This window comes from Molossus molossus, unplaced genomic scaffold (assembly GCF_014108415.1).
Source record: "Molossus molossus isolate mMolMol1 unplaced genomic scaffold, mMolMol1.p scaffold_m16_p_14, whole genome shotgun sequence".
In the NCBI taxonomy this organism is placed as follows: Eukaryota; Metazoa; Chordata; class Mammalia; order Chiroptera; family Molossidae; genus Molossus; species Molossus molossus.
The window spans coordinates 89,332,930-89,356,059 of record NW_023425349.1 but is presented as its reverse complement, the minus strand read 5'-3'; the positions used below and the strand labels follow the sequence as shown (position 1 = coordinate 89,356,059).

Below are 23,130 nucleotides of genomic sequence, written 5' to 3'. Positions count from 1 at the left end.
GATTCTGCTCCATGCCCCTGTGCACTTACGCTCGTGGCTGGGAAGTCCACTACAGAGGATGCACCCACTCTGGGCCATCAGCTCCTCCCGATTCGGGTCTGTTAGGAATAGTGCGGGATGCAGTCTAGCTTGTGTTTTGGTGACATATGCTCTGTTGGGATAAACCTTGGGATTCCTGGCTCACAGGGTATGCGGGGTTTCAGCAGAATCCTCAAACCAGTTTCCACAGTGAATACGTGGTCGAGGCTCCCAGCCACGAGGATTTTAGCTGCTGCACCTGGTCTCCTACACTCGGCATTTTGCATCTTTGACACTGAGTCATTGTGCTGCCTGTGGCTGGTGTCAAACTTGGGTTTGTTTCATGGGCTTTAAACTCTTGGGGCAGAGATCCGAGGTACGTTGTTATCGTCATCTTTCAATATGAGGCTCGTCTGTTTTTTATTTGCTCACGTATTTATACTCCTTTGTGCATCCACGCCCCTCCTCCAGCACAAGGAACTCATTCCCGCGGTCTCGCCTAAGTGTGTGCGTGTTCTTGCGTGTGGGGCGGGGGGGAGGTTCTCGTGTGTGCATATATTTTCAACAACATAAATGATAATGCTGCACACCCACCTCGTATCTCACTCTGCTTTGTGCTCTCCCCTCAGCATCGTGCTTGTAGTAGCCGCCCATGCTGCTGTGCTCAGGTCACTGGCGAAACCTGTTGAAACTGACCACCTATGTCTCTGCACTGGATGCTGGTTCTGGTGCCAGGGGACCTGCAGTGACGCTCAGGCGCCTCTGCATCCTCTCTGCTCTTCAAGCTCCCAGGACTCCAGGACTCCAGGCGTCCTGCGTGTGGAGGTGGTTTCCGGTCCTTGGCTCCAGACATGATCATCTGACCTGTGTGCTCTAACTGCTGCGTGTCCCACTCAGTGCCTCCGCCATGGGCTATGTCCCAGCGGCGGACAGCACGGCCCTGCAAGTCCAGACGGGCTTCTTCAACTCGTGTGTCCCATGACTGATGAGGCCTAGCATCCGTCAGGGCTGTGAGCCTTTTGGTCCCCTCCTCCATAACTCGTCTGTTCATGCTTCTTGGACATTGCTCACGGTCCTTCCTCTTAAGATCACTTGTTCGTTAGGTCTGTATCAGAAATACTCTTTTTTTTTTTTATCCTCACTCGAGGACTTTTTACACTTTATCTTCAGATAGAGCGAGAGGGAGAGAGGGGGGAAGAGAGTGAAAGAAACATCAACTGGTTGCCACCCACCTGACCCCCACCAGGGCCGGGGACAAACTGCAACCGAGGTACGTGCCCTTAGCGGGAACTGAACACAGGACTCTCTGGCTGACACTTCTAACCGCTGAGCCAAACCGGCCAGGGCTCATTTTTTAGTGTAAACCAGTCATAAAATCTTTATTTATCACTTGTGTTTTGGGGGTTTTGTTTAAGCAATTCTTGAGCTACCCTGAAAGTTTTCTAACAAAGGAAGGAAATTCCCTGCCTACCCCTCCACGCCCCCATTGAACAATTTTCGAATGACCTCTGCAGAGTGAGCCTGGGCTGATGCCTTTCCTGAACCGTGGAGGGGAGACTTTTGCTCATGCACAGAAGGGTGAGCCGACGCTCCTGGAAATTATGTTCCCCTCTGACTCAGATTCTTGAGTGGCAGGGACACTGTGGTTGGTGCCTGGTTTTCACCAAAGCGCCTCTGGGTAGGATGAGGGTTAGAAGCACATTACTGTGGCCGTCAGGGTCTGTCTCAGGACAAGGCCAAGCTCCCAGACCTGGGTTACTCCCAAGTCCGCCCTGGGCTTGGGGTGGGTGTCACCGCCTGAACACCAGGAAGTAGGAAAGAACATTTGAAGTCCATGGAGACTGTAAACCGGGATGAACTTGACAGCAGGCTGGTCTGTTCAACTGTCTGTGTGTCTGTCTCATCAGCACCCCCCAGCATTAGTCTCCAGGAGCCCTAATGCAGGAGGCCTCCAGGGCCCGGTTGTGGAGCCCGCCCAGAGGGTCGCCATCAGGGCTGAAACCTCAGTTCCCTTTAGAGGCTGGGAGGGGAGGGGGAACTCGAGGCCTTGTCAGGTGACATTTACAAATAAGACAGCAACCTGCACAGATATTTGCACCGTTAGCCCGGCTGGTGTGTCTCTGTGGACTGAGCGTCGTCCCATGGACTCAGCGTGTCATTCCTGGTCAGGGCAGGTGCCTGGTTTGCAGGCTCCATCCCCAGTAGGGTGCGTGCAGGAGGCAGCTGATCAATGTTTCTGTCTCACATGGATGTTTCTCTCTCTCCCTTCTCTCTCTCTAAAAAATCAATAAAAACCTATTTTAAGAAAAGATATTTACATAGCTAAAAATGTTGCCTCTCGTCTCCTGTAATCCAGAAGCCTCACAAACACTTCCCCACAAAATCTGCTCCATGGGCAGGAAATCCCCACTCTGCCCCTTCTTCTTGTTGACCTGGGCCTTTACTTCACCCACCTGGTTATGTCCGTTCTTCCCGGGAAGCCAGGGGCTGGCCTCACACGACGCTTGGTGAGTCTGTTTCGACAAAAAGGTCAGAGAGCAAAGTCTGCTCTGGGAGGAGGAGACCGGCACCCAGCGCCATCCTTGGGAGTCCCTGTCCCTCGTGCGTGTCTGATGCTGTTATCTGCAGTGGAAATGTTCCCAGTGGTTCCCTCCAATGCGGAGAGATTATTCTCTGGTCCAACTCAGAGCAGGTGGTCGTGTTATCGCCGAGAAGAAATAATCACAGCCCTGGGATGGCCTCGAACTGTTTGCAGGGAGAGGGGCACTGCAGTCTGGGCCATAGGGGTGCTGACCCTAAAATCATGGAGCCTTAACCCCACAGGTTTCTATTGCCCTGGACTAGTAAGAAATCTTTCATAGGACACAGGAAGGAGCCATGTCTGTTGTGTCCCAGGCAGCCTTCTCCCTGTCACTCTGCAGCCAAACAAGGAGAATGTCCCCTCCACCCTGTAAGATGTGCCATCTCCCCCAGTGACTAGGAGGAGCCCTCTGGTCAGCCCAGGTCCCGAGTGAGAACATGCAGGACAAGGGGACAATGCAGGCGAAACCAGAGCCGCTAAAACCTGGGGTGAGGAGGAGTCCGGAGAGGAGAAGGGCCTGGAACAGAGCTGTGTGGGCTGGCCTCGGGGGCAGAGATTTGGGAGGAGCCTGGGGAGCAGAGCACCAGGAGATGGAGATGTGTGGCTTGGGTTGTGGACTAGGTCTTCTCAATTATTTTTCAAGCAATGCAAATAGTCATTGCGATTCCCTTCTAATTACTGTTGCCAACGAGGATGTGTTCTGAGAGACCACCCAGGGGACAGAGGGTTTCATGAGGAGCAGAGCGGCATCAGCCAGCATTTTAGACGGAAGGCTCAGGGCTACCTGCACTCAGGTTACACTCATCCTTTCTGTCTGTCAAGGGGAGCTGTGCCCGCGCTGCCCACCGCTGTGGTTCCCTTCTGCACAGACAGAGGGCGTCAGAGAGAGAGTGCAGCAATAACACTGAGCATGAGATTGCAATCGTGGAGACACGGTAAAGATTAGACATTCACATTTAAAGCAGAAAACTATACTTACACAGCATTTCGTCAATTTACTAAACTAAATAACCTTGTGGTGTTGCAAACTTAAACTTAGACTTCTAATTCTTCTTAGCAAGCAGGCAATTTGAATACATATAATTTCACTCCCTAACAAATACATTAAAATAATGGCAAATGGCCCTGGCTGGTTTGGGTCAGCAGTTAGAGCATTGGCCCATGGGGAAAAAAAGGGTTTTGGGTTCAATTCCTGGTCCGGGGTGTGTGCCTGAGTTGCAGATTGTATCCCAGCCCTGGTCGGGGTCGTGCAGGAGGCAACCCATTGATGTGTTACTCTCACATTGATGTTTCTCTCCCTCCCTTCCTCCCTTCCACCCTCTCTAAAAATCAATGGGAAAATATCCTCAGGTGAGGATTAACCAAAAAAAATAATAATAATGGCAAATGGTTTTTTAAATGATGTTTAAAACAAAAGACGAAACCAGAAGAAATGCTTGGAAGCTCCACCAAACGACCCACACACAGTGATCCCAGCCAGCACGGGGGATGAGAACCACTGGTCTACCCGGGGGAACAATCCACGGACCAGGCCCTGGGGCTCCCGATGCCTCTTAGAGACCCGGCACATCTAGGACCCGTGGGATCTGTTCATGAGGTCCTTAGACCCTAGACTCCCTCCCCACTGAAAGAACTAACGTGAGGTGACTGCCATGAATGTTTGTGCGCCCCTAAAATTCACATGTTGAAGCCCTCCCCCAGGCACTGGTATTGAGATGAAGCCTTTGGGAGGTGATTAGGTTTAGATGAGGCCGTCAGGGGGTGGCCCAGTGATGGGATCACTGCCCTTGCAAGACGCCAGGGCTCTCTCTCCATGTGAAGACCATCGGAAGGTGACCATCTGCAAGCAGGAAAGAGCCCTCACCAGGAACAGCCATGCCGACACCTTGACCTCGGACTTCAGCCTCCAGAGAAATACATGTCTGCAGTGTCCTGTGACGCAGCCTGAGCCGACCACAGCGCGCCGCGTGGCTCCAGCTCCCAGCCTGCACTCAGGGTCATCAACCTGACGCTGCTCCTGGCGGTCCAGGACCACACGAGAGTCTCACGGCTGTAGGGGGAAGACGGGGATCAGTGAGTCCTCGGGTGGCTTTAGTATGAAAACACCGGCAGCGGCTTTACCTCTGGAAGACGGGGCTTTCCCTCATTTCCCACAGTGTTTTCTCATTGTAATGTAAGTGGCAAAAGGTGCTTATAGACATGCAACCAGTTACAGAGTCCCCTGAAGGAGAGACAGATGTGCTCTGCCTGAAATTAGGAAAAAGTATTTGTTAGGGATGTTATTAAAGGAAATGTGGTCCTAGCCAGTTTGGCTCAGCATTTAGAGCGTTGGTCCGCAGACCAGAGAGGCCCGGGTTTGATTCCCACTAAGGGCACGTACCTCGGTTGCAGTTTGTCCCCAGTCCTGGTTGGGGTCGTGTGGGTGGCAACCACTCGATGTGTCTCTCTCTGTTCGATGTTTCTCTCTCTCTCCCTCCCTCTCTCCTCCTTCTGGCTCTGTCTGAAGATAAGTGCAAAAATGTCTTCAGGTGAGGATAAAAAAGTAATAATAAAGGAAATGTGTCTGGGGACAATAATATAAATGACACATCAGTCTCCCAGGCCATGCCCTGGGGGAGAAGGAACCGCCAGCAGGTTGGAGTGGCTGTGGCGGCTGTGGAGTGACCTCTGTCCGGGACCTTCCCTCCCTCCGGGTCCTGACACCCAGGGCACACAGCCCCTCCCACCACCCTGAGCCACCCACAGTCAGCGCGGGGCTTGGGCTCCCCTGTGGCAGCGACAAACATGTTTACCAGGAAGGACACATCTCCAGTCTTTAAGAATCTGTGGTTGTGGTTTTACACAGACACACACACACACCATTCACACGGTGTGTGGACATTCCACCTGCAAGAGATGCCCAGATTTTAAATGTTCTTGCCACCAAAATGACATGGTCCCCATGTGACAGGGTGGAGGTGTCAGCTGAGCTGTGGTGGTCATCATTTTGTCATATATAAATTATCAAATCGGCATGCCGTACACCTTAAACTTACACAATGTTAATTATATTTCAACAAAGCTGGAAAAAATACCACAAATAAATGAATACCTCATGTATTGTTTTAGGAAGAGAACTGCATTCCTACATGCTTTATTTCTGGGGCACATCATGACCAGATTAACTCCATCGACGATGTCTTTAGTCAACCCATGGACCCCAATGAGGGTAGGTCATTGTGGAGAGAACTTGACTGACAGAGGACGGGGGAGGGAGGTCAGAGTCACTGAGCCATGGCTCCAGCCCTGTTCTGATGAAACCAACATGGTCTTACCCTCGTGGGCTCAGTTCTCACTCTGGGTTGACCAAAGCCACCCAATGCCTTCTCCACGCTGCCCCTCACGGCCCCACACAGGGCCTGTTAGGGAAACCCAGGGATTCTTGGGCCCTACAGGGACAGATTTGCTCCAATTCCCAGCTGGGGGACCTGGGGGCCGCGGGGCGCAGGTGGGGGCTGGGGTCGAGGTGGGTGTCAGTGTTTCAGGATCCCAATCATCCAGAACACACAGCTGGGAAAGAGTGAAGGGCCTGGCGACTGCCCAGCGAGATGGGGGACCGGAGCTGGAAACTGGAAGCCTGATGGCCCCCCTCTTGTATTTTCTTTCTTTTTTCTAGAAGCAGAGTTTATATTAACTTTATTATTATTGTGTAATTTACAGTCGGCCCTCGTTTATCGCGGCCAATCAGTTCCAGCCTCTGCCGCGGTAAGTGAATTTCCGCAGCAGGATTCTGCATTTATACGGCGCCCTCCCCACTTCGCGCCCCCACGTCGCGGCTTCGCTCTGCCGCGGGTTTTTCAAACACCACCCTGTGCTCGGAAAACCTCCATAGAGTGAGCCGGGGACGGCGAAGCGCGATGTGCGAGGGAGACCGTATTGGTTTTTGAGAGAATCAACTTGTTATTCCACTTACTTGTGCATCATTGGTTGATTCTTGCAGGTACCCGGACCAGGGATCGAACCCACAACCTGGGCATATGGAGATGACACTAACCAACTGAGCTACCCGGCCAGGGCCCCTCTTCTATGTCAAACCCTGGGTGTGGGCTCTTGCTACCCGGATCCATAGGCATCTTTCAGGAGATGTCGAGGTCTGGCCCTGAATATGTGACCACGCAGCCTTGACATGTCCACGTCTTCCGAGGGCGCTATTGTCAGGTGGCTCCGATGCTTCTCCCTCCCGCGCTGTGAAAGAATTCACAGAGGACTGAACAGAAAGAGGGTTATTCGCCTTCCCAGGGAGAAAAGGGGCGGAGAGCTATAGAGAGCTAGTGGGCCTGTCTCTGGGAGGGAGGGAGGTTTTCAAGGGCTGTTTAAAGTTTAAAGTGGGGGGTGAGGTGCCAGGTAGAGCTGGCATGGGGGTGGGGGCGCCCAGATACTCCTCAGGCAGCATGTGGGCATTTCTACAACAGAGCTGGGTGGGTGGGGCTGGAAACTTACTGTGATTAAATAAAAGGTCTGTTGTCTTAGATGGGTCATGGGTCAAGTCTGTCAATTATGATGCTATTAAACGTAAATACGAGGCCCAGCAGGTGTGGTTCAGTGGTTGAGCATCCACTCATGCACCAAGAGGTCACCAGTTCAATTCCCGGTCAGAGCAGGTTGTGGGCCAAATCCCCTGTGGGGGGCCTGCAGGAGGCAGCCAATCAATATTCTCCCTCATTGATGCTTCCATCTCTCTCTCCCTCTCCCTTCCTATAAATAAATAAATAAATAAATAAATAAATAAATAAATAAATAAATAAATGTGAGAAACAAAACCAAAGAGAAGGAAAAAAATCTCAAGAACGCTAATAATTAAAAACCACCCCCTTGGAAAACAGAGCAGAGTGTGAGCAGTCTCTCTCGAGGGCTTTGCTCTCCGCGTCGGGCACTGGTTTGCCCGGAAAAGAAAGGAAATCAGAGGCCCCGATGGAAACAGGCTTGTTTATTAAAGCATATTTATTCTGCAAATGGTAGTAATAAATGTAGCTATGAAAGTATATCCTTACAAGGAGTAGATCTCCAGAAAATGTGTCAATGAATGCATTACATGAAGAGCCTGCACTGATACATGTTGTGCATAGATTTCCAGTAGCTCAGTGCAAACAGTTAAGGGCATGTGGGGAGAGCTGTACTAAGGACAATAAAATAGCTGAAGCAGCCTCAGGGAGCAGAACCAGAGCAGTTCCCTGAGCCACCTGCCCCCCTCCCTGCATTCTTGCTGCAGCCGCAGACCCTCACTGCACCCAGAGACCCCCACTGCACCCGGAGACCCTCACTTCACCCAGAGACCCTCACTTCACCTGGAGATCCCCACCGCACCCGGAGACCCTCACTTCACCTGGAGACACTCACTGCACCCGGAGACCCCACTGCACCCGGAGACCCCCACTGCACCCGGAGACCCTCACTTCACCCGGAGACCCCCACTGCACCCTGAGACCCCCACTTCACCCAGAGAAGTTCTGAAAGATGTCAGCAGCCGCCGCTCAGTTCTGGATGCAGGCCCGCCCCTGCTCCTGGATCTGCTTTTGCCCCTTGTCGGTGATGATCTCCCCACTGGGTTTCAGGATCACAAGCTTGGGGGTGGCTGTGATGTGGTACCTGGTTCTCAGCTCACTGTGGGAGAAAAGAACCCAAGCCAGGAAGTCCGCATGGGAGCAGGAAAGGTGCTTCCACACCTCTGAAGGGACCAGGGCCTCCCCTGTGCCCACCAGCCCACCCTGCACACCCTCCTCCTTCCTTCCTGCTGTTACCTGGTGCCAGGCCAGCTGTCCACAGACATGTCTACTGTGCTGGGGCTGCCCTGCGCCTGTGCTGCCCAAGGCCATGGGGACAGATGAGCCCTCACAATGTGGTTGTTGTGACTGAGGAACTGAGTCTTTTATCTGAGGTCACTTTCATTTAAATTTAAGTGACATGTGGCCAGTGGCTGTTGTATTGCACACTGCGATCCTGCACCCACCAACAAACAGTAAGGTCACAGTCCTCTTCACAGCTCAAGAAGCTGAAAAAGATGCAGTATGTAGAATGGTAAACGTTAAAATTCTGTGAGTTCTAAATAAAGGTCAAACCTTATTCAACTTTCTGCCCTACAAATTCAAGGCCATGCTGATTCACATGGAGGAAACCTTTCCTGGCTACGTCACCATCAAGTGTAACCCATAAGAGGCCTCTGGCAAAATGAACTGGATCGATTTAGGGAAAGCAGCATCTGCCTTCTTAGTCTTGCAGATCTCCCCATGACCTTCACAGGGATTACTGCCCCCAGGACAGGACGGCTGATGAAAACCCCCTCCTCTGTCCACCGCCAGCTTGCAAGGGCCACCTGTCAACAGTAATCTGACTCCCTCATCTGTCAGCCTCAGGACTGAACCTGAATGGAAGGAAACATGCACCTGAGACCCTCCTGTCGCCAAATCTTCCTGACTTCTCCATCAGGTCTCCCACGGGGTTCCAGCACCCAGGCCACAGGCAAAGCGCACCCTGAGCAGGAAAACGCACAGCACCTCCACCCACCAGAGGGAGAACACACCGCAGTGCAAACATCTACCCCATGGTGACAACCGGCCCTGCTCTCAGTCACTGAGGGGGTCTAACTACATTTCAAATAATCAGTGGTACACAGACCACTTCGTCATACCGTAATCTAATGGAACTGGAAACCAATAGAAAGCCCTTGTTTGGAATGAGCTTAAAAACCAAATAACCATATATGTATATTACATGTGAAGTAGCAAAGCAGGCTACAAAATCATCAGCACAAAGCCATATGGAATACGTGCCAGAGTCCAAGCTGGAGATACAATTGGACAGTTAGGAAGCTGCAGCCCTAAACACCTTTATCCAAAACTAGAGGGTCTCTAGATTGCCGAGTTCCGCATCTAATTCAAGAGGCTAGAAAACCAGTGATGGAGTTAACATAAATAAGGTGAAAAAGGCAAAAGAAGATTAAGAAGAGAAATCACTGATACAGAAAATGAATCTGTGAGTGGCCCAGCCAGTGTGGCTCAGTGGATTGAGCCTCCTCCCATGGACTGAGAGGTCCTGGTTCAAGTCTTGGTCAGGGCACATGCCTGGGTTGCTGGCTCGATCCCCAGTAGGGGGCGTGCAGGAGGCAGCCCATTGATGTTTCTGTCTCACATCAATATTTCTATCTGTCCCTTCGTCTCTTCTAAAAAAATCAATAAAGACATTTTAAAAAATATGGTGAGCAATAAAACCAAACCAACTTCTTAGGAAAGTAAAAAATAGAGCAAAGCTCTACCAAGACTGGGCCAAGGAAGGGAAAACGGAATATCGGGGATCGATCCTGCACTCAGGGGCACAGGCAGATGGCCCTGTCGCTCCAGGAACACAAGGAACTGCCAGCAGCCACCGGACAGCCAGTTCCGTAAGGAAACCCCGAAGGCAGCCGCCACGCCAGCAGCTTCTGGAAGCGGGCCCGCACATGTCCACTACTTACATGAGAAGGAAAAAGAAATACAGGAAAACAAACGTGAACTATTGACAAACTCTCATCGTGTCAAACTGCAATCCAAGGGGACAGACAGATCAGTGACAACCAGCAGAAGAAGGGGTAACAAGCGGACGCAGGCCCTGTGAGACGCCGTGGGGCACTTGCTTGTGTGCTGGGACGGAGGGAGGTGTGGGAGTCCACCGCCCAGGACACCACAGCCGGCGTCCCCCCAACAAGCAGAGGCTGGGTGTGCCAGGTGGCACTGGCTGCAGCCTGAGCATGAAACGACGGCAGAAGGCAGGGCCATACTACTGTATCTTGCCCTGCCAGCTGGGCTCAGCGGTTAGAGCATTGGCCGGCAGACCAAAGGGTTGCAGGTTTGATTCCAGTCAAGGGCACGTACCTGGTTTGCAGGTCTCCCCGGCCCCAACCAGGGCTGTGCGGGAGGCAACCAATCCATGCGTCTCACTCAACATCCATGTTTCTCTCTCTCTCTCTCTCTCTCTCTCTCTCTCTCTCTCTCTCTCTCTCTCTCCCCCCCCATCCCTCCCACTCTCTATAAAATAAATAAATAAATAATCAACAGAAACAAAACAAAACTATATCCTCAGTGGACTCCCACCTCCAGACCAGCTCCTGGCTGCTGGGTGATTCAGTGAAGCAGATGGATTTTCTGCATGTGTTTCAGCTTGGAGTTGTTGTGATTTTGATCACTTGCAACATTAAATCAAGCTCTGACATAGTCAGCGGGTGAGAGGTGAGTGGGGTTTCCAGAAACAGGGAGGAGGTTTGGAAGAGACATTCTGTTGCCCCAGCTGATCACGAAAGCATCACCAGTGGGGGCCCTCAAATCCCCACCCTGGCAGCCTCTGCCTGAGGACAACTGTAACCTTGGAGCCCCACAGGAGCCACGCCCTCCTCCCCTGGAGTCCCCTCATCCCCTCTGGATGCTGAGCTGTGTCCAGAGAGAATAGGCGGCACCTTGGAAAGGAGAGAAGCTTGTTCCTGGGCAGAGGGAAACAGTGATACCCGAGCGCTTTAACCATTTCAGCGAATCTGAGAGCCTAGTCCCGCCTGGCCCTCTTGCTGCCATTGCAACCTTGGTGTCCTCCCTTCACCTAATGCAGTGCCTCACCGTCCCTGGCACAACCACATCCACGTCACCATGGCAGCTTTTAGCCCCAGTCTCTTTCCACCTTGGCCACCAGCAGACTGTTACAGAGCAAGTCTCTCTACTTGTTCCAATCATGCATCCAAAAAGCACCCTACAGACACTGAGCTCTGGACGACGTCTAGTCTGACCTTAGGGGTTACAGAGAGCCCCAAACACTCACTTCCACACGGGCTGGTATTAGGTTCGGGCTATGAAGGGCACAGGCCTCTCAGGCCAGATATGCTCCCGGTGTCCCCGGGGACATGGAGGAGGGACTCTCAAGGAGGCGCTAGGGTTTGGAGCACATGGTGTGCAAACCTTTAGAGGTGAGAAAGTGTGCAAAGTGTTCTGGAACTTCAGGTGTCCAGCCTGGACAGAACACAGGTGGAGAGGGCAGGGGTGGCAGACAAGTGTGGTCAAACGCTGGAGGGCAGGCAAGGGGCAGACAGCACGCAGGCACCAGGACTCGGGGAGCCTGGAGAGCGGGGGAGGGCATGGCAGGACAGATCTGTCTTTGATGCGATCAGGCAGGTGTGAGAGTAGGAATCCATTAAATGGGGACACCGAGGCCAGCGGACCAGTTAGAATATTCTCACCAGCCCTTGCCAGTTTGGCTCAGCGGTTAGAGCGTCGGCCCACGGACCAGAGAGTCCCGGGATCGATTCCCACTAAGGGCACACACCTCATTGCAGTATGTCCCCGGCCCTGGTTGGGGTTGTGTGGGTGGTGACCACTTGATGTGTCTCTCTCACATCGATGTTTCTCTCTCTCTTCCTCCCTCTCTCCCTCCCACTCTACCTAAAGATAAATGCAAAAATGTCCTTGGGTGAGGATAAAAAGAAAAAGAATATTCTGACGGTCCAGGGCCTAAAGGAAGGAGTAGAAAGGAGCAGAAAGACAGGAAAGGCCTGGAGAGCCATGGACTCAGCGGATGCGGGCCGGACAGGGCCGTGTGTGGTCAGTGAGTCCAGGCGGAGCTGGGCCCAGGCGCAGAGGGCAGTTGGGCAGCACACGTACTTGCTTCCCCCCACGGCCTGCGGGCTCCGATGGAACGTTCTCTACCGGGAAGTGGAGCCACACTGCTGGTTTTCCATCCAACCCAAACCTGCTGACCTGGAGGCCAAGGCGCTCCTTTCGCCGGGCCCGGGGCTGGGGGCAGTGGTGAGAACCCGAGCAGGGTGGGGGTACTCCAGGCCTTGCTGGGCTCTGCTGAGGTTCCAGAGCCCAAATGAGCATGAGAGCACCAAGAAACAGCCGCAAAGTCCGTGTGACATCACCACCGAGCAGGCCTCGTGTGCACAGCAGCATGTGACAGAAATTCCTGCTGGTAAATTTAGTTGTCACTTCTTTCTTGGGCCCATAACAAAGGGAAGGAAGCCAGGCGGGATGGCCTGTCATTGGTGCTGTCCCCCTGTTCCGGCCTGGAAGGTCAGCCCCTCCTCTTGCCCACGCTGCCTCTGATTGGAGGGATGCCAGTAAACATGTCTCTGCCCAGGCAGAGGAGTGGCATGCACACTGGTTTTAGGGGGCTGCACTGCAAAGCCAAGATCTAAGCAACTTTGAAGACAAGGTGAGCCACCCCAGGCATTTTCTTCCTGCCGGGGCATTGCCAGCCATGCCAACGTGACCCTGTTCGGGCTCTGTAGTGATTTCCTCTCTTCCTCTCATGGCTCACCATCAGCAGTAATCCAATGCACAGCTGCGACCATGGAAACTAGCTAGTTAATTATAAAAGTAGGAAGAAAGCAAAAGAGAGGCCAGGCATTATAGGCATGGTCACCTGGGCAACATTACAAGGAAACAGCAAGTTTTAACTCCCCGGGGTACACAGGTCCATTCACTGCAGATCACTGGGGGAAGGGGTCCAACAAAGGGGGAAACGGAGGCATGTGCAGTGAAGTCAGAGTGACGTAGCGAAGGTGCTTGCTGTCAGTCTAACCTGAGAAAAAGATGATTGGCTAGAAGGGTGGAGCCACTGCAAGCACACAGAATCCTGAAGGATTCATTGGATAAGCTTCTACGTAAAATCCTCTTGATTCGCTCCTGCTTCTTTGTACTGGCTTGTTCTGTGACCCCATGGCCATGCAGACCCTATATGCAAAGGACTGCAGCTGAAAACACAAACTAACCTGGCCAGATGCTGGACTGGAGAGGGCTTTAATATGGAGCAAAGACTCTGGACACTGGCTTTCATTCTGGCTCTGCTGAAGACAAATGGGACTTTTTCCATGGTGTAATGTAGGGACATGGGACCTTAGAGGGGAACTCCCTTAATGATACACAATCAATAAAGCTTTCCATAATGCCTCATCCTCCCTTGGGGGCCTCTGGAAATTCATGATCTCGCGGCATACCAAGAGGTCCACTTCTACCAGCTGCAGGTGGGGAAAGAGAAGACACACCACAGATAACAGTCACTGAGGGAATACAGCCCAGGGCACTCACCAGAACCCAGGGGGCCCAGGAAATTACTGCCCCAGCCCCACTAAGCAGAGTGCTGTGTTCTGAACACAGTGGGAGTTTCCCGTCCCCCTTGGATGCTTCCTACACTCTTCAGTTCTCCTTGGTGGTGGCTACTTCCACTTTGCTCCTATCTGATTCCATTAGTTCAGGCTGCAATCACCAGAACTGGGGGCACAGCTCCAAGAACCCCTCCAAAATAGCCCATTTCCGAACTTACAAACAGCAATGACAGGGCTAAGGAAGAGCAGTTGGGAAAGGGGTAGGGTCAAGGAGCTAACTTCCTCAAAAGAAACACCTGAAGCTGGGTCCCTCCAGAGATCAGGGTCCTGGCCTGAGATGGTCCAGTGAGGCCAGGCACCTCCTGGGGCCTGAGCTGCTCAGCTGCCTGCAGGGGGCCTCATGAGCTTTGGACCTTGAGCAAGTGATGAGGGAAGCAGGAGGGAGTTCGGATGCACTCATCCCAGCAAGAGCAGGCTGTCCTCAGAGGAAGCAGTAGCTGTGGCAGAATGGCGGCCTCCGTGCCTCAGTAAACACAAAGTGCTGGTACCCAACCAGCTGACATGGGTCTGATTCATGTCCATGCAGTCCCAGGCCATCTATGATGCACCATTATGCTCAGCAATTCATACCTTGCCTCGGGTCACCCTACCAGTGAATCCCAGAGCTGGGCTCTGCCCCGGGCCTGAACCCTTGGCTTGATTACTGTCCCCTTCAAAACTGTGTTCCTTCAAAAGCTGTATATAATGAGCACTAAGCAAATCAAAAGGCATTTTACAACCAGCAGTAGAGGTGATGTTAAAATGCATCCTTTTGCCCAGGGAATCACAGTCACTTGGACTTCTTGTCTTTGACTTTGCTACTTCCTGAAAAAAGTCTGCCCGCCACCTCCTCTCTCCCTCAGCATCACTGAAAGCAGATGCTGGGGAAAGATTTACACTTCCATCCGACTTCCAAAGTTAGCTTCCATTTTTAATTGTCCAGAAGGAATGTCCTCTCAAACAATTAATTTGGGGGGTTAATGCCACAACTAAATAATAATATCCAGAGAGTCCTGGCTGGTTTGGCTCAGCGGTCAGAGCGTCGCCCACGGACCAGAGAGTCTCAGGCGGGCACCCGGGTTGCAGTTCGGCTAGGTTGGGGTCGTGCAGGTGACAACTAGTTGATGTGTCTCTCACACATCGATGTTTCTCTCTCTCTTTCTTCCTCCCTCTCTCCCTCCAACTCTATCTGAAAATAAAATAATAATAGTAATACCCAGAGAAATGCCCCAAGGGCCCCTGTAAAACAAAGCCCAGAAATTCTCTGTGTCTGCTAAGGGGATGGAGTAATACACCTTGTGAGTGCCATTTAAACCCAAGTCTGGACGCTTACAACACAGGAGACCCCATGATGCTGGACATTATGGCCCAAGCCATAGTCCCCTTGTGCCAATCCACCCTCAAGTCCTCCCTCCACCTGCTCCCTCTCCCCGGCAAGTCCACTGGGCTGAGTCCGTGACTGCGGCCAATGAAGACCTACAGTCAATTTTTAGTTCGTTCACAAACGGAAATCCAACGAAGCTGAGCGTCTCCACCCTGTCACGTCCTTTCTAAGGCAAGGACTGGGTGAGATCCTTCAGAGCAAGGTTTTTGTCACCTCTGACATCTGCCTCCCCAGGAATCCAGGGACCTGGTTCACCTGCAGTCAGTACAGGAACTGCCTTAACCCTTAGGAAATCCCAGCCATTGGCAGTAAAAACGAAACTACAGCTTGGCCAGCACTGGGTTTTCCCTCCCGCAGCCAAGGCCCAGCCCGGGCACCTCGCCCCCCAGCCCTCGCACTGCTGGCCTGGTCAGCCACCCACGGTCTCCGGTTCTGACCAGAGCGACCTCCAAGTCCCTTCTACTGCTCTTCAGACTCGGGGTCTTCCCTGTGCTGTGGGGCGGGAAGCCGGAGGCTGCAGACCCCAGAGTGGGCTCTGCGCACTGCAGCATCACCTGAGCTCCTGAGAAATGCAGACTTTCCAAGCCAGAGGGTCCAGACCACCAAGCCCCCCAGGGACACGGAAGTTCCAGTCCTCCAACTGCTATAGCCTCCCTGGGAACCTGAGCAGAAACTACTTAGGGCCAGTGAGCGGCCAGATCTGGGTGGGGGCGGGGGCGACAGGCTCCCAACTGCAGAGACAGGTGAGGGGTTCAGGGCGCTGGGCACAGGACTCCAGGCTCCTGGGAAGCGCCAGCGAATTCCAGCCCAGGCCACACTCACTGCCGGTAGGGGTGGTGGAAGGGCAGAGCAAGCCAGGAGCCGGGCAGCAGACGCATGAAGTCCTGCATCTCCTGTGCACTGCTGTCGGTGGACACCAAGACCACAGCCAAGGGCGCGGGCCGGCGCGCCTGCTCCACCAGATCCACGTAGAAGTCGCAGAGCAGCGGTGTAAAGTCGCGGCTGGGCGCGCAGCGGACCGCCCCGAAGTACAGCGCCACCACCTTGTTCTGCAGCGCCGCCTCGGCCTCCACCCACGTGCCGCCGGGGGTCACCAGGTGCCGCCCGCCCAGCACATCCACCTTGGCCTGAACCGGAACAACTACGGAGGACACTTGCGGGAGAAAGGAGCGAGGAGGGCGGCGGAGAGCGCAGGTAAGTGGTCACTTGCAGACAGATGGTCACCTTCGCAGATAAACGGTCACGTGCAGGCGCAGGGTCACCTGAAGGCCCGTCCAGGTGTCAGGCCTCTTTTCACAGGGCCCAGCGCCAGGGCCCACGCAAGACCCTCCCTGGGCTCAACACCGGCCTTGGCCTGGCGCTGGGGCAGGAGCGTCGCACTGGGCACACAGGGCAGAGAAAATCCACTGACACCAGCGACTCCAGGTGCAACAGCAGCGATTACTACGCAGCATCTGGAGAGAACCCCCCCCCTCACACACACACACACACACACCAGCCCTTGAGCTATCCCCCTGCGCCCCGCCCCTCTCCACTGCCCTCCCCGCATGTCACTCAGTCTCCGCGCTGCTCTGGGCTCCTAGCCCTGCCCTGCGCCCGCCCCCCGCCCCGCCCCCCACTCCTTGCTCCCACCCTGCACCCGGGCCTCAGCTGCCCCCGGGGCTTCTGCCGACCTGGGAGCGCCAAGGACGTTCCCTCTGGAGGGGCAGGGGCGGGCCAGTTGGGAGACGCCTCCCCAATTCCATCCCGGGATTGCCCGGACCTCCAGTGCCCTGCCTGGGAGTCCTGCAAGTAATCTGGGGAGGTTTTCAAAGGACATTTCACTCAGAGAATCAGAATATTGAACTGTGTCGCACCTTTAGAGGTCCTGGGAGCCGAGTCTCAGTCCCCTCCAGGGTGGAAGGGACCCCTGCACGGGCGCAGAGTTTCCGGGGCATTAAACTCAGTGATCAAGAAAAATAATATTCTAATGCAGTCGTTTTTTAAGCCTCAGCCAAGGATGTGTTTTTATTCATTGTCAGAGAGAAACATCGATGTATCATTGCTTGCCTCCCCCGTCGTCCATGCGGGGATTGGACCCGAAACCTTTTGGTATACGGGAAGGTGCTCCAACCAACCAAGCCAACCGCCAGGGTACCAATGAAGTATTTAAAAATTTCAAAATTAATGCCAAAATCTTCATGATGAACAAACATCAAACATGAAAATAGGACAAGATTCCACCCTGCCCTCAGACTCGGCTGGGGCACCTCACCCAGCGTCTCCACCCAGGCCCTGCCTCCCAGAGCTTCATATTCCAGTGGGGACCAAACAAATAAAAATAAAAATAAAACAGCGACTAAAACAAAACAATAGACAAGATGAATGAGGAAAATTCACTGTGCTTGCTCTGGAGAGGGAAGGGGCTGGGCTGGGCAAGAGGTGAAGGCAGGTGTCCTCAGAGCCCAGGTTGTCCCCGCGCTTTCCCGCGGCAGGACACTGACACTGTGCACTACCTGCCGCCGGTTGCGTAAGTGCACTGGGCAGGGCCAGGCCACGTGCAAATTCCGCTGCAGGGCTGATGACGGTCCATGAGGAGCACCAGCAGAGCCTCGGTCACTGCCGGCTTAGAAGAGGAGGAATTTACAGTCAAACCTCAGATCTTGAACGTCTCCCATCTCAAACAAGTTGGTTCTCCACCACGTTGTTCATGGAAAATGTCTCAGCTGTCAAACCAACCTTCCATCCTCCACCCAACAACCCTTTCATCCTGATACCAGTATGATCGGTCACACGGCTCTCAGGTGACAAAGGAGAGAACGTGTGAGTATGCCTCAGTTTACCCCTAAACCTCGAGGTAACATCTCAGGAAACTGTGCTGTGAATATTTTCATGGCTTTTTGCTTTTGTTGCTGCTTATTATTATAATTCTTTCATTGATTTCTCTTTTTTTATCCTCATCTGAGGATAGTTTTTGCATGTATCTTCAGATAGAGCCAGAGGGGGAAGAGAGGAAAAAAGAGAAACATCGATGTGAGAGAGACACATCGACTAGTTGCCACCCACACAACCCCAACTGGGGCGGGGACAAACTACAACCAAGGTACGTGCCCTTAGCGAGAACCAAACCCGGGTCTCTCTGGTCCGCAGGCTGACACTCTAACCGCTGAGCCAAACTAGCAAGGCTCTTTAATGATTTGAGAGAGAGAGAAAGGCAGAGGGAGAAAGAGCTAGAAACACTGATGAGAGAGAACATCGACTGGCCGCCACCTGCGTGCCCCCCACTGGGGATCGGGCCCACAACCTGGGCATGTGCCCTGACTGGGAATTGAAACAGCAACCTCTTGGTGCCTGGGTCGACGCTCAACCACTGAGCCACACCGGCCGGGCTGCTGCTTATTATTATTAAATACCTGCAGTAAGTCACCATGGGTCCTAGGAAGGTTAGTGACAGCAGCATGGTGAAAAGGAAAGCTGTGGGAAGAACCTTAGAGCTTACAAAACAAAAAAGAAAGAATTACAAAATATGACAGAGGCGTTCGTGTGTCTGATCTGACCACCGAGTATGGCAGGGTGAGATCGAGGATTAGCACAATTTTAAAACATAAGGAGACCCTCAGGAGTGCTGATGTGCTCAGGGTGTGAATGTGTTCATGAACCAATGATCACAGGCGATTGAAGAGGTCAAGAAAATTGTTGTTGAATTGGAAAAATGAAAAGCAGCAGCCCGGCTGGTGTGGCTCAGTGGTTGAGCGTCAACCCATGCACCAAAAGGTCCCTGGTTCGATTCCCAGTCAAGGCACATGCCCAGGTTGTGGGCCTGCTCCCCAGTGGGGGGCATGCAGGTGACAGCCAGTGGATGTTCTCTCTGATCAATGTTTCTATCTCTCTCTCCCTCTCCCTTCTTCTCTCTGAAATCAGTAAAGAAAAAAAAAATTTTAAAAAAGAAGCAGCTAGCCAGCGATAGCATTCAGGAGGCAATATGTGAAAAAACAAAGATGCTGTGTGCTGACCTCCTGAAAGACACCCCCGGCAAGCGTGCTGAAAGTGATCTGTTTAAGGGGTGGTGGGGTACATTTAAGAAAAAAAGTGGTGCCCAGCTGATGTGGCTCAGTAGTTGAGTGTCGACCCATTCACCAGGATGGTCACTGGTTCAATTCCCAGTCAGGGCACATGCCCAGGATGTGGGCCAGATCCCCATTGGGGGTATGCAGGAGGCGGCCAGTCAATGTTCTCTCTCATCAATGTCTCTGTCTCTCTCTCTATCCCTTCCTCTCTCTCTAAAGTCAATAAAGAAAAAAAAATAAATGGCATCATAGTGGAGTGAGGCTGCCCGTTCTAACTATGAAGCTGCTGATAATTTATGACAGAATTTCAAGATTATGTAAAGGGTTCTCTACCAACAAGAGTTCAATTAAGATAGGACTCTTCTGGAAGAAAATGCCAAAGAGGACCTCCATCGCACAGAAGTCATTGACGGGACACCAGCCAGTGAAAGATGGGCTGACGTCACTGTGTGAAATGTGTGTGGGGACTTCATAGTGAAGTCCACCGGTCTGAAAACCTGTGAGTTTTCAAGAAAAATAACGTCATGAAAAACAAGTTGAATGTGACATGAAGGGCTAATAGCAAAGCTTGAGTCACCAGGCAAGTCTTTATCGAGTGGATTCATGAAGTGTTTGCCCCAAGTGTGAAGAGATACCTCTGGGAAAACAGTTGCCACTCAGGGCACTTCTTGTAATGGGCAAGGCTCCTGCCCCCCTCCAGGCTCAGAGCCTGAGTTGGAGGAGGGGCACAGCTTCATCCCTGTCAGGGTCTTCCCCCCTCACACTCTACTGTCCCCCAGCCCACAGGCCAGGAGGTCATTTCTCATTTAAGAAACTCTACACAAAGGCACTGTTTCAGAGGTGTTTGTTTTTCTCCTTACCCAAGGATATGTTTTTATTGAGTTTTAGAGAGAGAGGACAGGAGAGAGAGAAACATCAATGTGAGAAACACTAATTGCCTCCCATACACACCCTGGTTGGGGATCAAACCCGAAATGTGAGTATGTGCCCTGATCGGGAATCGAACCCATGACCTTTTGGTGTACAGAATGACACTCAAACCAACTGAACCACCTGACCAGGGCAGAGGTGTTTTGAAGTGATCTCTGAAACTAATGTAACCCTCAGGGAGTTCTGGAAGAAACATTTAAATATTCTTGCTTGCTCGAGGCTCATAGAGTGTGAGAGAGAAACACCTATTGGCCATGTCCCAAACACATTCCGACTGGGAATCAAACCCACAACCCAGGCACACACCCCAACCAGGAACAAAAGCAGCGACCCCTTGACTCTCAGGACATCAATATTTCTCTCTCTCTTCTCCCTTCCTTTCCTTCTGCAATCAATATGAACATTTATTTTATTATTTTTTAATCTTTTTTGTCCTTTAGTGATTTTAGAGAGGAAAGGAAAAAGAGAGAGAGAAACATCGATGAGAGAGAACATCTATTAGCTGCCTTCCGCATGCCCCCCACTGGGGATCGGGCCCACAACCTGGGCATGTGCCCTGACGGGGAATCAAACTGGCGACCTCTTGGTGCATGGGTCGACGCTCAACCACTGAGCCACACTGGCCAGACAAAATTAATAAAAACATTTTTCTTAAAAAAAAAAAGGTTAAGACAGCCCTGGTCGGTTGGGCTCAGCAGTTAGAGCATCGGCCCGTGGACCAGAGAGTTCTGGGTTTGGTTCCCGCTAGGGGCACGTACCTCGGTTGCAGTTTGTCCCCGGTCCTGGTTGGGGTCGTGTGGGTGGCAACCACTCGATGTGTCTCTCTCCCTTCGATGTTTCTCTCTCTTCCTGCCTCTGTCCCTCCCGCTCTATCTGAAGATAAGTGCAAAAATGTCCTCAGTTGAGGGAAAAAAGGTTAAAACAGGGAATCATTTGGGGGTCTGTAAGAAATTAGGTCAACTTACATGATTTCTAATGGGAAAACGGATTCGGCTTTCGAACAAAGCGCTTTTCAAGCAGCCTTCCAGAACAAATCGAGTTTGAGAACGGAGGTCCCACTGTGTCGGCAAATCGGAGAGAAAATCCAAGAGGCGCGGGGAGCAGCGGAAGTCTTGCCTGTGGGACCCGAGACTGTTCCAGCGCAGAAGACGAGTGGCATGTCCCTAAACTCTAAATATCAAAACATGTTTTGCTCTGGTTGGCTTTTTCCTCATCACAACAGTGAGCTCAGTAGAGAACGTTCCTTTTAGTGCCACCTGCCTGTTAGGACTGACACAGCAATGGGACCCCGAGGGCCATGGCAGGGGGACCCCGAGGGCCGTGGCAGGGGGACCCCGAGGGCCGTGGCAGTGGACCCCTGAGGGCCGTGACAGTGGAACCCCGAGGGCCGTGGCAGGGGGACCCCGAGGGCCGTGGCAGGGGGACCCCGAGGGCCGTGGCAGTGGACCCCGAGGGCCGTGGCAGTGGACCCCCGAGGGCCGTGGCAGTGGGACCCCGAGGGCCGTGGCAGTGGGACCCCTGAGGGCCGTGGCAGTGGGACCCCGAGGGCCGTGGCAGTGGGACCCCTGAGGGCCGTGGCAGTGGGGCCCCGAGGGCCGTGGCAGTGGGACCCCGAGGGCCGTGGCAGTGGGACCCCGAGGGCCGTGGCAGTGGACCCCCGAGGGCCGTGGCAGGGGGACCCTAAGGCCCACCACAGGAGAACAAAGATCAAACTTCCCACCACAAGAGAACAGGCTGAACAAGAAATGCCAGATGCCAGGAATCGAACCATATGAGGAACTAAAACTGCCAAAGAAGCACCCACATTCCTGTAGACCCCACCACCTGCCCAAATCCACCAACCAAGCCCCCAAAACCCCCTGACGACAAAAGCATCCCAACAGTGGATGCTTACAAGGACAAAACTGCAGCTCCCAGGGGCTGCCATCATCCACCAACCCCCCCTGGCTCGGGGAGGTGTAGCCTTTCCCCTTGGATATCCCCATCCCCACCCCTTTTCTTTAAATAAACCCAGTTTTCTCTATTCACTATCTGAGATAGCTATTTAGCATGCCCGCACTCCGCAAACCACCAACTTTCTTTCTTTTTTTTTTTTTTTTATCCTCACCCGAGGATATTTTTCCATTTTTTGTACAGATAGAGTGGGAGGGAGAGAGAGGAAGGGAGAGAGAGAGAGAGAAACATCGACGTGAAGGGACACATCGAGTGGCTGCCACCCGCACGACCAACCAGGGCCGGGGACAAACTGCAACCGAAGTACGTGCCCTTAGCGGGAACCGAACCCAGGTCTCTCCGGCCCGCAGGCCGACGCTCTAACCGCTGAGCCAAACTGGCCAGGGCAAACCACCAACTTTCACCATTCACCACCCACGGGAGAAATTGCCAATTATCTGTATAAATGCTGTGAGCTGAGGGAGGGGCAGGTGTCTGTTCCCAGGGGAGCCCCCCAACTAGGGGCCCTCATGTTGAAGCCAGGGCAGCCCCCCCTCTCCTCCAAGGAGTCCTAGGGGAGCACAGCGCAGGCTTTGGAGTGGACACACCTCCTCAGTCCCTCTTGTGACTGCTCTGAGTGCGTGTGCGTGTGCGTGTGCGTGTGCGGGGACTTCACCTCAGGAGCTCCCACATGCGCCCAGGAGAGGATGACTCAGTTAGACTCATTCCCCAGCTACCTGTCTAAAGGGGGCGTTCTCAACCAGTGCTCCAGGGACTTCCCGGTCCTTCCTGTTTTATGAGACCCCAGGGGCTCTCAGTTCAGCCTGGGTCACCTGGGTCCACCTCCCCACTGGTCCTCACCCTCTGGCCCCAGGCCCTCAAGCATGGCAGCCACCACCAATTCCCAGCTCACCTAGCCGAAAGCATGTGGTTTCAGGTAACAAACTACGGGAGTAAGAATACAGAGCACCAGGCTTATACTCGGCTGTTTCTGCTTTCTCAATGCTTTCCGACTCCCTTCTTGGTCTGCTGGCTGCCTCTCCTGGTTCTGCCTTTCCCGTGGGCCCACCCCCTCTTCCAGACTGAGTCCCCTCCCTTGGTCTTC

At 53.1% G+C, this 23,130-nt stretch overlaps 1 protein-coding gene across 1 annotated transcript; it reads right to left on the bottom strand.

The window, feature by feature from the left end:
• Positions 1–8,070: 8,070 nt before the first annotated feature.
• Positions 8,071–19,556, bottom strand: NXNL2 (nucleoredoxin like 2). The gene is given in 3 exon segments (XM_036260384.1): positions 8,071–8,239; positions 15,940–16,244; positions 19,497–19,556. Coding segments are annotated over 3 exon segments (534 nt in total).
• Between the last annotated feature and the right edge of the window lie 3,574 nt (positions 19,557–23,130).